This window comes from Ascaphus truei, chromosome 10 (assembly GCF_040206685.1).
Source record: "Ascaphus truei isolate aAscTru1 chromosome 10, aAscTru1.hap1, whole genome shotgun sequence".
Lineage (NCBI taxonomy): Eukaryota > Metazoa > Chordata > Amphibia > Anura > Ascaphidae > Ascaphus > Ascaphus truei.
Genome location: NC_134492.1, coordinates 8,612,801 through 8,626,277, shown reverse-complemented (window position 1 = coordinate 8,626,277; position 13,477 = coordinate 8,612,801). Strand labels below are relative to the sequence as shown.

Sequence of the window (13,477 nt, the reverse complement as noted above, 5' to 3'; positions counted from 1 at the left end):
AATGTTTTTTTAGATTACTCACGATACTTACCACTTCATACACCACATCCTCTATTGTATATTGTGCACTGTTGAGTGCTCTCCGTTGGGGTTCTTTTTCTCCACTAGTACAAATCCCCTATAGCCTCAACAGTACAACAAGCTTATATTAGTACATAATTAAGGTATATTTCCCCATCTGTTAAATATATTACTTTTCTACCTCTGTCTCAATATTTTTCTCTGGTTGTTCCTGAAAAGTACATTTCTAAAGAAACTATAGAAATAATGGTCCAAATATATTAAGCGGCACTACGCTATTCAGCAGAAGTGGCCGCATGTTACAGCGCTGTAAGGTTTATGACAGAACCCCCTCGTGACCCAATCGGGGACACCATTTTCATCATTACACTTTACATTTGATCAAAAATTATGAAATCGCTGAGGATTTGTATTTTTCTTTATGATACCAGACAGAAATTTGAAATGATAAATAGTTAGGTCTGGGATAAGGGTCATTCCCTAAGCTGTTCTACGCACTCTACCACAGTGTTTTCTTGGTGAGTATCGCGTTATATAAAGTAAAACAAATCAAATAAGTGTCAACTGGCAAATTGGAGCTGTGTTGTATTCAACAGTGAACATTTGATACATTTTTAACCAGCAGAGTGAGAACTGGATGTACTGTAGCAATATGTATCTGGACACAGAGCAACACACTGTAAATGAATGTCCCAGAATTTGTCACACTGTCTTAAATCAATGTTTTTACTTTATGCTATATTCGATCAATTGTACACGAACCAGGAGCCAGCAACGATATTGTTTGTCCTTAGTGCTGGCATTTCCTAAATCATCTCAATGTGTTGAAGTCCCAAGTAAAAATCTGTTTATATTATGTTTCATTTGAAATAACAAATAGCACTAGATGCCTTGATCCTGGTATAAGCAATATGAATATGATTTAATGCAAGCAAGTTTGAAAAAGCGGGAGTCTATTTTATTATGTAAGAAAGAGGATCCCAACGGAAAGAAAGTATATTTCTGTGCTGATAGTGAATTCTCTTTACCTCTGTTCTTAGCAAGTCCCCAGTGGGCAGGTCTCTTGGATTGAAGGTCTGTCTCAGTACATTTGCTTCTGTTCCAGCTGGTACAACTGGAATCATTTTAGAAGCAGCTAAATCCTCAATGTTTCTTGTTACAGCATATGCCTTTGACCTGAACATGAAACATTGCATTGCTTATCTTAAAGAAATACAGTATGTGCAATTGCCCTAAGACAAACATTTCTTCTATTTGCAATATTTTTAAGGCACAGCCCCCTTTTTTGGTCAATATTTTGTTCCAGTGTTCTTACTCTATTTCTTTGCCAAGAATTTTAGAGGTTGCAATTTGCCCGTGATAAATAACAATGAAACACTAGTTATCGTTATACAAATGCTATTATTTAATGTTAGGGAACCTAATGAGGAACAGAGTCCACTCAATAACACAGGACATCCAATAATAATCCATCAAATTGTTATATAAAATTAGTTCGTTTTTGGGGGCGTCATCAATTTGATACCACTAGAAATAACGTACTTTTACCATGTCCACTACAAAAAATATCAGAACGGCACCAAAATGAGTAAATACCACAATTTGACTCATTCTGATGTCAGTCATCATTGTCCGATTTCTGGCTGCATCCATGCTGGCGTTAGACCATTCTTGCCTTTGTGTAGAATGACCTTCGTATGCACTGACCTTGACCCCTTGCAGACGCACTTACAGAACTCCCTCCTACTATCGCTGTACATTCTCCCTACTTAATACTTAGATTGTAAGCTGTTGGGGGCAGAGACTCCTTTTCTCAGTGTTAATTTTATGTCTTAAAGCACTTTTTCTTCTCACTATGTGTTATATTATCACGTGTATTACTGCTGGGAAGCGTTATGTACATGGATTGTGCTATATAAATACAGATACACATACATATACACATACCATTATATACATACAGGCAAGATAACCTAAACCCACATGGAATAGGGGATATAAAACTGTACATTTTAAACATTTGATATTAACCCCTTAGCAGTCGGAGTGGTCAGCTACTCATGACAAGGTAACTGACCACTAAGGGCTACTAAGGGCTAACATGTCCTAACATGACACTAACTATCCCCCTTGGCTACCAAGGGGGCCACTGCATGGCAATGTCTTACTAACGACTAGAGCAAGCAAGCGGTTAAACCCAACCACCACTCCCCATTCTCCCCCAATAAACTTGACCCTCTATACTAATGGCAAATAACCATAGTAGCCAAATGTTGAGGAGAGTGGGAGGTAGGAGAGTGGGTGTTGGGGGTAGGTTCCCCCAGAGTGGGTGGTTGGGCACTTTGCTTACCTTAGCAGGTAGTAAGGCATTACCATGCAAAGCCTTACTAGCCACTTAGCTACCCAAGCGAGGTAGGTAGTGTAAGTTACATATTAAATCCTTTAGTAACTGTGGTATATTATTTATATTACATAACCCTATGGTTGACATACAGTACAGTATATGATTCTCCCTTTCCCCCATTCAATCACATGTGGTAATTAAGTCCTATTTATTAGTGGAGTAAATAACCGCATCGCAATTCACATGTAAATATTTCACTCGATAAAATGTATGACTTTGGTCATAAAATTGTGGTTAAACCACACACTATTTTCTTTTGTTACCATGTGTAATTTGAACTCGGGTTTAACGGAGGCTGAAGTATCTAGGGCTAAGCACATTGTAACGAATTCATATGTAGTTAACATTATTTTGCTACAACTTTTTAGTCAATAGTATATTGCAACAAATATAGTAATTCATTTAATACGTACCTTATAGAAACAACTTCATTTTCCGGGTGACCCGGAATAAATTCAAACTTGAAATTCTTTTGTTTAATATCGACTGTTGCCGCAAAATTCAGAGGGAGAATGACGTGAATATTTGCCTGAACTTCCATCCCAGCCTGAATGAAGTGCGTGTTTATTCCCATTACAAATGTTATATCTTTAGCCATACTAAAAAAAGCAAACATAAAGTATTTGTAAAAGCTCTAGCACTAGAATCTGGCAAAAATGTCATATTCATTTTCAACTATACTACATTTACCTGAGTGACATCTTGGAATTCAGCTTAATGTTGGAATCTAGTAACTGGGGTAAGTTGAAGTCTTGAGTTGGAACCGGTGTGATGTGAGTTCGAGCTGTTAAGCAGAAAACAATGATGGTTTATATATGATATTACAGCCGCCAGGAGTGGCCAACCCCAATCCTCAAGGGCCACCAACAGTCCTCAATGGCCACCAACAGGTCAGGTTTTAAGGATTTCCCTGCTTCAACAGTCTTCGATTCAGCCACTGACTGAGCCACCCATGCTGAAGCAGGGATATCCCTAATACCTGGCCTGTTGGTGGACCTTAAGGACTGGAGTTGGCCACCCCTGGTTTGGGCAGTTGTTCACATGTAGGTGGAGGTGTTCTCTTCTTACCCTGGATTTCAGCTCTTGTGACGGAAGAATAATACAGGCTTGTTTCTAATGGCAGCCCTACACAAGTAGGCACAACGTGACGGATTTCACTAGACAAGATGGGTTTAGACCAGTGTACATCCACACCATTTTGAAGCTGGTTTACTATTGTGCTCAACATAGACATTTTCTCTTCTGGTCTGTGAAATAGCTATAAAAGTATAATGTAAAGAAGTTTACTAAAAATCAAGAGGTAGAAAATGAATGAGAGTTTCATGTATAGCTGTTGCAGCCGTTATTGTACCCACTAACACGTTAGAAAATCATGGATAACGCGATACCCTCCTTGATTTATGGCACGTTTTACGTTTGTTTGAATAGAGACTCTCTGAAATATTGTGTTATGGATTTCCCGTTACGGTACAATATTGGCCAATACATTTGTATATTTACTAGTCATCAATTGACTAGTGATTAAACCAATCACTAGGGTTATGGGCTTTACTTCCAGCCCACAGCCAGACTGCGTTTGTACTGCTGATTCATATGTAGATTCAGGGGCGGCTGGGATGTTTGCAGGGCTCAGTGCAGGGACATGTGCAGGGCCTTTTATCTGCGTCATCTCCTCCTCCGCGTCCCGTTATCATGGTGCCGCGACATCAAATGGCATTGTGTTGCCATGACAATTTGACGTCATGACATCATGTAGCGTCAGTTTGTCATGGCAACATGGCGCCACAGGGCTTCCTGATGTCCTAGTAACGTGACGAGGCAATGGCATTGTGACATCCTGTGGCATCCCATTGTCATGGCAACGCAACACCATTTCGCGTCGCGGTGCCATGATGAGGGACCCTGCAGGAGGTGATGCCACCGGAGAAGGTAAAAGTGTTACAGAGGGCCAGCGCTCAGCAATCAGTTTAATTGTCGTGGGGAAGAGTATGGGCCTCTGTAACCACGGGGCTGGGTGTCACTGCACCGACGGCACTGCCATCAAGCCGGCCCTGTGTACATTAACCCTTTGAGTGCTGAAAGGGTCTCTGTACCTGAGTGCCACAGCTCTTATGGCACAATGCGGTCATGTGACTGCTTACAATAGCAATCATGTGACTGCGGCTGCCATTTTCCAGGAAATGGAAGAGGTGTCCTCCGTTTCCCTACTAGGCAGATCGGGTCCTGTGCGCCATGGGAATGCAGGACACAATCTAAGAAGAAAAAACAAACCTCTTTGGGCATGATGTAGTGACTATATCATCTAAGGGCACCCAAAGGATTAAGTATATTAATGTGTTTAAAATAATCTCATTTATACTATACCTACATTAAAGCAGCAATTCCCCCAGAAGCCTATATACGTTTAACTCATATACAGTAATGTAACCATCATGTTCTACTAAAAAAAGGGATATAGTGTAAAAAAAAAATCATGATTTAATAATGATTTAATCTCTAGCTTCTCAGCTTACAATGGTAACTTTTGACCACATTGTGTTCTAGAGAAAGCTTAATTTTAACCTTCCAGACACCTACGGTATTATTTAGTCTTTGACTGAGCCATTGATTGAGTCAGCTTTGCTGAAGCAGGGATATCCTTCCAACCTGACCTGTTGGTGACCCTTAAGAACTGGAGTTGCCCACTCCTGCCCTATATGGCTTCAAAATGACTGCAGGGCTCAGGCCATTTTCTCATGAAAGTCTTCATAGACTTCAACTGGGATGTTTGGCCAAAAGTGACCCTAACAGCCTCTTTGGTGTATATAGAATTGCTCCCTAAATCTCAGCGGTAGCATAGCAGTTGTTTTTTTTAGAATCCGATGTTGTGTTTTCCCTTTTGGTTACACATTGATACACGACTAGGCTGTTAACATGCTATATGTTCTCATACTGCAAACAGCAACATAAAATTAATAAATGCACTATAAAATTCAATACATCCTGAATATTGTATTTTGATGTTGTACTGTAAAATCAAAGAGTTTATGTTTATTATTCATGGGAAAAGTGTATCTTATTTGACATTTCTCTTTTTTTTATACTAGATATGAAACATTATATCCAACATAGCATGACAATTTATATTTACCTTCACTATATTTTGCAGGTTATGTTTGTCTAACTGTTTAAAGAGAATCTCTTGTCCGAACATCTTGATGTGGGCTGATGCAAGAGGTTCATCTGATGGCAGGGGTCTCCATTCAGACAGCTGTTAGGAAAGAAAAGCACATTAGACTTGAGCTATCATTGGATGGGATTAAGAATTAATAAGTAGAGCTTTGGGATGTTTGCACAATGCTGATTGCAAACTTCTACTATGTGGGCTGAAAAATGGGTGGCCTTTATTATTAAATGTAATATACAGACATTTGGGTTTTGAATAATTGTATAGCTAAATTAGGATTAAACTAGGTTTAATCTTTTTATTTTATTAAAATTACATATTTCCTTCATGAATGCATTTTAAGTGCTGTTAACTGTTTAAAAAAGACACCTTAAATTTCCAAACATTCACCTTATACTATCACATTTAACATTTATTTTAGTGTAATTGTTTCTTTTTAAAAAAAAAGGTTTTTTTAGAAATTATAAAAACCAATTTTTCACTGTGAATCTTTACATTTTAATGATATGGAGTCATAATTTGTAATACAGGGGACTGAAATGTCCGCAGGAATAAACCACCTATTTGTTGACTGCAGTTGGACTGCTGCCCATCTACAGTATTTGCTTTGAATTTTGCCTAAGGATTCTCCTGATCAGAGTACAAGCACACACAGGTATTATCTCTTCATACATATCTTGATTCTTTTGATTAATACTAATTTAGCCATTATGACATGAAAGTAATATTGTGACATTTTAAGGCAACATTATATCATTAAATTCAGTATAAGGTATGTATAATATAAATGGTTTGACTCCCATTTAACATTTGGGATGCACATTGATACCCTGACATCGAAAATCTATGCCAAACTAGGGGTACTTTACAGAAACAAATCCTCTTACAGTAAGTCTGCTGGTCAGAAAGCGCATCGCACAGCAGATGCTAATGCCAAAAATTGACTATGGGGACATAGTACAGTGGCGGCCGAGCTGAGTCTTCAGTGGCCGCCACCGCAATGTGCGGGCAGACTCCGGGCAGACGCGGCTGGTGACACGCGGCTGGTGACGCGTGACGCGCGTCACTGTGGCACCGGTCACACATCCGCCGGCATCCCCGGGTAAGGGGACATGGGACAGGGAAATGGAGGGGAGATGCGGGAAGAGGGGGTGCAGAGGCAGCCAGGGGGTCGCGAGGGGAGGGGAAGACGCGTGAAGCTGCCGAGCAGCGGCGGAGCAGCCAAGCAGCCAGGGGGTCGCGAGGGGAGGGGAAGATGCGGCTGAGCGCGGACAAGTTCGGCGCCAGCCAAAAAAAGCCCCGGAACATCACGGGCATTTGTGAGATTGAAGTTGGCCGCAGCAGTATATGGCTCGGCACTCCAAACCCACCTTAGCAAACTTGATACCCTCTACAATTCAATATGCCATTTTGTTCTCCAATGTAACTACAACACATCACCACTGCAAAATGCTCAAAGAACTAGATTGGTCAGCACTTGCGTCTAGGCACAAAGTTAATCTTTCCTGTCTTGCCTCCAAATACTTTCTGGGCAAGCTACCCGCCTATCTGAACAAGCTCCTCAACCCTACCACATGCAGCACTTATCACCTATCTGCCCCCAAAAGACTGTTCACAGTCCCAAGGTTCAACAAAGTATTGGGCCATTCCTCCTTCTCTTACCGTGCACCCTAAAACTGGAACAATCTACCGGAGACTCTCACAGCCGCCACCAGTCTAAGTTCTTTCAAAACTAAAGCTGTCTCACATTTTAATCTGGTCTGTAACTGTTACATACGCCTATAATATATACTATCTTTAACTGTGCATGCAATGTCATGTATATAATGTACACCCTGTTCATTTATGTAACCATGTATTTGTAACCATGTATTATTTGTCATCATAACTATGCCCAGGACATTCTTGAAAACGAGAGGAAACACTCAATGTATTACTTCCTGGTAAAACATTTTATAAATAAATAAATAATTCTAAATGATGCTCTGATTTGTTTAAGTATCCCATAAGTCAGTGGCACAGGCTACATATATACGCTTCCTTGGGTTTTCAGTATTTTATTCTGTTACCCAGCACTGATGACGGGAATCTGGGAGATCTATGGATACATGGTGTATGTTGAACAATATTACAAAAAACAGAGCATGCTAATGGCCAGGTCTCCAATTAAGGCATACTTTCAGTGTTTAGAAGGGTGTATTCAATAGTGTGTCTTACCTTTTTCAGCATATCCATAATTGTTTTCATATTTTGTGGGCTGCTTTCTCGAGAGAAAATATGCTTGTTCATCAATAATTCCTGAAGTCCTTCAGAGTGAAAGCCAACCTATGTACAGTATAGAAATGGAATATGGAAGCATTAAAACTGGAGATAGGGATTGCTTGATTCCTGTTAATGACAAAAATACTGGAGGTTACTTACCTCAAGCAAATCAGCTGTGGCTCCCAAGAAAGAACCTTTTAGCTTGGTTATTATTTCTAAAGGAATACTGTGGGCTGCATTGTTTAACAAATCAAATGACGCTGTAATGCCAGACATGAATGAATCTGTGGGGAATTCAAAACATAAAAGAGAAACATGTTTTCACTTCACCCCTTTGGATGTATAGTGTACGTCATGAACGCCAGTGGCCACGATGTTTGTAATATAAGTGTACAGGTTATATTATATATTGCGGATTTATTTAAGGGCATAAAATGTACAGAGCCCCTGAAAATGCACATTTAGAAATGTCTCTAGAATAAAATATACCAAAATCAAGTTTCAATATATGTTTCACTCTGACATTGCGATACATTAACAATAAATTCCCAATAATCTAACTTCGATGGAAAAATCTAACAATCTGCCCCCTTTCTGTCATCAAACCTTATGGAGAAAGCCAAGCTTTAGGGGAACAGTCCTAATCTCTTGCAGGAACTTTTCAGGGCATTGAGAGCTTGTGAAAAGAGAAGCAGTGTTGTGAGTCCAGTGTATATTTACCTCATCAACAGTACATTTACAGCTTGTAATTTACAACCAAAATGGTCACATGATAGTCTTTCATTTTACAGAAGTGAAGAGGAAAGGAAGCACTTACTCTTAAAAATGTCATAATGGAAGCCTTTGTTATAGCTATTACTGAAGTGTCCAAATTTGGGTTTCAGAATTGTGATGGCTATGTTGCAAGCTGCAGCTCTAATAAGAAAGGGAAGATGTAGTTAATAACCGCACATATAAATAATCCTTTGCACAACACCAAGATAACAGACTTGTCGTCTTACACTTCTTGGAGGTCGGGAGCTGTACTTCTGCTGAGAGTCTTCAATACCGAATATGTGAAACTTGCCACTTGCATGTTAGTCTCTCGCAGTAACGCATTCGCTATTGTTGCCAGCAGACTAGCAGGGGGTCTAGAGTCCAGTAGTACAGATGATGCTACAAGCCGGACGAATGGATGTAAATTGTAGTTTACAAATATCTGAAGACACATATCTTGGACCTGAATTGGAAAGTTTGGTGGTTAATAGTGTTTCTTTTTAAACAATGTACTTCTTGTCATACATTTTATTAGAAGTTGGGTATCTTGGCAGTGGTGATATGGAGCATGTGTTATACATTTAGATTTTCAGTAACCGTAGTGTATAAATCTAAATATCTCCCCAAAATACAAATGAGTTATACAACATTTGTTCAAAATGGCTCTGAAGGGATGTAGTGTACTAAAGAAAATCACAGGACTTCTATATATTACTCCTATATGTAATACTGCATGTAACGCTGTGTATTACTCAGTACATGTTTTACAGGGCTGGTGTGTTTAGTTATGAGCTGCACGTAACAGACATTCCTATAGCACAGGCGGATGTTATAGGGGGCCATGTATCAACAGCAAATCCCATGTGCTTTGCACTAAATGGATGCTGAAGGTGATAGATTGTTAAATAATTAATGCATGTGTCATTGACTAAATGGATACAGTAGGTTGATAAGGAAACAGTACAATAACCATGCATACCCATTATATAAGCTGCCATATGTCATGTCATTAATTTAAATCCCTTCAAACTTCATTTATTCCATGCAATTCTATACTATTGGGAGTTGGTTAAAGCTAATTACTCTGACTGTGACTGCAATGAGATACTTCTTAGGAAAAAGAAGATCACTATAACACATGAAGTCAGAGATCAGGGGAGGCCAACTCCAATCCTCAAGGGCCATCAATGGGTAAGATTTTCAGGATATCCCTGCTTCAGCGTAGGTGGCTCAGTCAGAATGACTGAGCCACTGATTGAGCCACCTAAACTAAAGCTGGGTTATCCTGGAAAGCTCACCTGTTGGTGGCCCTTGAGAACTGGAGTTGGCGTCTCCTGCCATAGATGTTTTCCATGTATTTAAAAAAACACTATTGGGGGAGACTTCAGCTCATATTGACATGATAACATTTTAGAATAGCATTGAATAATTTGCCATATGATTGAACTAAAACCCTTCTTTCTTAAGAGTGAAGCATAACATTTCAAGTGGTGTATGTGAAATGTAAAGAAATATAACTTAATGGCTGTTTTCGCTGTGAGTGAATATGGGTACTATGCTACTTGCATTTCATGCATGCATATACAACAATTACAATTACACTTGAAATCCATTGTAGATGTATTTTTGTTTATTGACTAGGATGAGATTTTGCTGACCTGTAGATTCTGATCAATACAGTACCAGTAAACGTACATATGCAGGAACATAATTACATTATATGCAATCATACTATCCAAATATCTTAACATATTTTCCGGAAGATATGGTAGGAAAATGAGGGAGCCTCTTCATGTTTCTTTGACATGCATTTGATTGAGATAACGTTTTTTTCAGGGAGAAACAAAAATAACTATTGATTTTTCAGCAAATTACTGCATTTGAGAGTCTGCCATAAAAATAAGGAGAGTTGGCCAGTAAAGTACTAATTACAATAATTGGATTAAGCAGGTTTTAGGAACCTGTAGAAAAATAAATAAATGTTCTGAGTTTCTTTTCCCTGCTATGGAGGGTTTTTGTCACATTTTAAGCACAATGATGTTAGTGTCATGTAGAAGTCCCAATCGTGCGCTACTGAAGTTAGGAGGCCATTTTGTTTTGTTCTTATGAAAATTACCCATAATACAATATAATATTTATATTAGAAATACGTACACTTTGTGGCAAAGTTCACATTTGCTGCAAATTCGCAAAGTTCGAAAATAACCACCGCTAATGGGTTGTTGTTATTAAAATACAAAAATTGGTGCATATTCGAAAAAATAAGAGAAAATGTAAAAAGCGGGGCAGTGTTTTTGCTGCAAAAACAAACACCGAAAATAATTTGTATAGGGAAATCGGAGAATTTAGCTTCAATTTGTGTCCCTAAAAGGTCCCTGGGAAAAAAAACGTGAAGCAAATGTCACCACATTCACCCACCTCCAATTGTTTATTAATGAAACATTGTTCTCCTCCATCCAATCATTTTGAAATGCATTTACAGGGTAATTATATGCAGATGTATCAAAATGTAACCAGGGCAACATACTGTATCTTCAACTACAAACAGACTTCACCCACTTCTTCTTTGCTATGGATGACATTACCTTTCTAGGATCTTTTAGAGCGATGTTTTTTAAAGCTAGTATAGCACAGGTATGGATTCTGACTGGCAGTTGGGAAGCACCGGATGAAAATCCTGGCAGGAACTTCTGAATACGCTTTATACTTGCAGGTTGTCCTGCATTCCCGAGAGCTTTCAGTGCCAGGATTATATCCCTTTCATGAGCTCCGCTGGCAGCCTCAGCTGCAAGATCGTTAAGAGGCTGGAGAAAAAACAAAAAACAAAAAGCACATTCATTTTGAGACAGTATAATTTGAGGTTATTATTTTGTTCTTTTTTTTTAATTCTAGGGGAAATAACAAGTGTTTCTTTTATATTATACATGATTATGAAATTGATAAACCAAGATATTTTCTTTTCCCTTGTGCCAAACCTGTGCAAAATTGCATAGCGTAAGATTATATTCATTTTTCTATTATCTTGATATGTGGTGTTACAGTTTTATATAACATTGTAAGCTTCCATATTCTTGACAGATGTATTAGTAAATGTACAATAGAGGTGATTAGTTTAATACAAATTCTATAAATAACATGATATACATTTACTGCATTCACTCATTATACCTACAATTTAGTGATGAGAGTTACTTGAACTTGAGTCATTAAGTGGTTGTGCAATGCATATTAAGATGTGCAATACTCTAAAATTAATGTTTTGCTATTTCATAAAAGGCCAAAAAACCAAGTTATAAATGGTAGGAAAATGCTGCCACCCCTTTGATGCATTGCATGTAATTAGCTAATTCCACATGCAGTTTCCTACAAACCCATTTCTTTCTTTGCTGGAGTGTTAGGACGCGCTTATAGTTCCGGCGACGGCAACGGTGACGTCAGGCTGTGGTCACTGGAAAAATCAAATTGAGATGACTTCCAGCGATCGTGACCAATCCGTCCCTCCGTCGCGCCGTCATGTCGCGCTTACTATAAGCGCACGCGACGGCGGCAATGCATTTGTTTTGACGCGACGTCGCGTCGTTGTCGCTGGCACAGTCTAAGAAAGGCAAGTTTCATTTTAGGTCCTGTATGTATGTATGTATGTATGTATGTATGTATGTATGTGTGTGTATGTATGTATGTGTGTGTATGTATGTGTATGTACAGTATGTGTTTGTATGTATATAAATATGTATGTACAGTATGTATATATGCATATATATATATATGTATGTATGTATGTATGTATGTATGTATGTATGTGTGTGTATGTATATGTATATGTGTATATATATATATATATGCAAATGTAAATACAACTGTATGCTCATCTGCATGTCTTAGGCAGGTCTGCAACCCCACCTTTCACCATTATCACTCTGCACACAGCACTTCCACTGCTGGAAGTGGAATATTATATATAATATTAGTGAGAATCTGCTAATGCACAATTAATTATGCATTCACTTCCATTGAAATGAATGGCAGTTGCCACATTGTTAAGTATACAATTGCATTTTCACGCTATAGGTGGGACTCACTAAAGGTTGAAAGGTTGATTGATGAAACAACTGGTGTTATCTGTATTTCACTGGTGTTGAAGCCGCTGCAAAGGGCTTGTTCTCGAGGCAATACGTCAGCATTATTTTTGACATTGGTGTTTGCAAATTTGTAGTTAACGGGTAATTACTTTTTCACACGCTATTCATGAAACTCCGATACCTGGCAATATTGGGCCGCCGCCAAACAATATTGCAAGTGTCTACCTTCTTCCTTAGGCTGTCGTTAGGCCCATTTTGCCTACGTATATAATAGCCACTATAGACATATACATTTAAGTGAGATAAATGCCTTTGTAGAGTGATTCTGCCTTCTGTGAGATTCACAAAGCAGTGATAAGTGCTTTTAAGTGGGAAAAAAAGCCATTATAGCGTGATACTGCACTGTTATCACTGCTTAGTGCATAGCCCCCATAGCACGATACTGCACTGTTATCACTGCTTTGTGCATAGCCCCCATAGCACGATACTGCACTGTTATCACTGCTTTGTGCATAGCCCCCATAGCACGATACTGCACTGTTATCACTGCTTTGTGCATAGCCCCCATAGCACGATACTGCACTGTTATCACTGCTTAGTGCATAGCCCCCATAGCACGATACTGCACTGTTATCACTGCTTTGTGCATATCCCCCATAGCACGATACTGCACTGTTATCACTGCTTAGTGCATAGCCCCCATAGCACGATACTGCACTGTTATCACTGCTTAGTGCATAGCCCCCATAGCACGATACTGCACTGTTATCACTGCTTAGTGCATAGCCC

At 39.0% G+C, this 13,477-nt stretch overlaps 1 protein-coding gene across 1 annotated transcript in view; it reads right to left on the bottom strand.

Moving 5' to 3' along the window:
- The window catches only part of LOC142503479 (vitellogenin-1-like), a 75,167-nt gene that overhangs the window by 29,870 nt on the left and 31,820 nt on the right, over positions 1-13,477 (bottom strand). Inside the window, exons 11-20 of the mRNA XM_075615727.1 lie at positions 11,195-11,413; positions 8,855-9,072; positions 8,671-8,768; positions 8,013-8,137; positions 7,809-7,916; positions 5,556-5,675; positions 3,494-3,683; positions 3,116-3,209; positions 2,839-3,024; positions 1,050-1,197 (exon numbers count right to left, since the gene is read on the bottom strand). Of these exons, the coding sequence (XP_075471842.1) occupies positions 1,050-1,197; positions 2,839-3,024; positions 3,116-3,209; positions 3,494-3,683; positions 5,556-5,675; positions 7,809-7,916; positions 8,013-8,137; positions 8,671-8,768; positions 8,855-9,072; positions 11,195-11,413 (1,506 nt within the window). The remainder of the gene's footprint in view (positions 1-1,049; positions 1,198-2,838; positions 3,025-3,115; positions 3,210-3,493; positions 3,684-5,555; positions 5,676-7,808; positions 7,917-8,012; positions 8,138-8,670; positions 8,769-8,854; positions 9,073-11,194; positions 11,414-13,477) is intronic.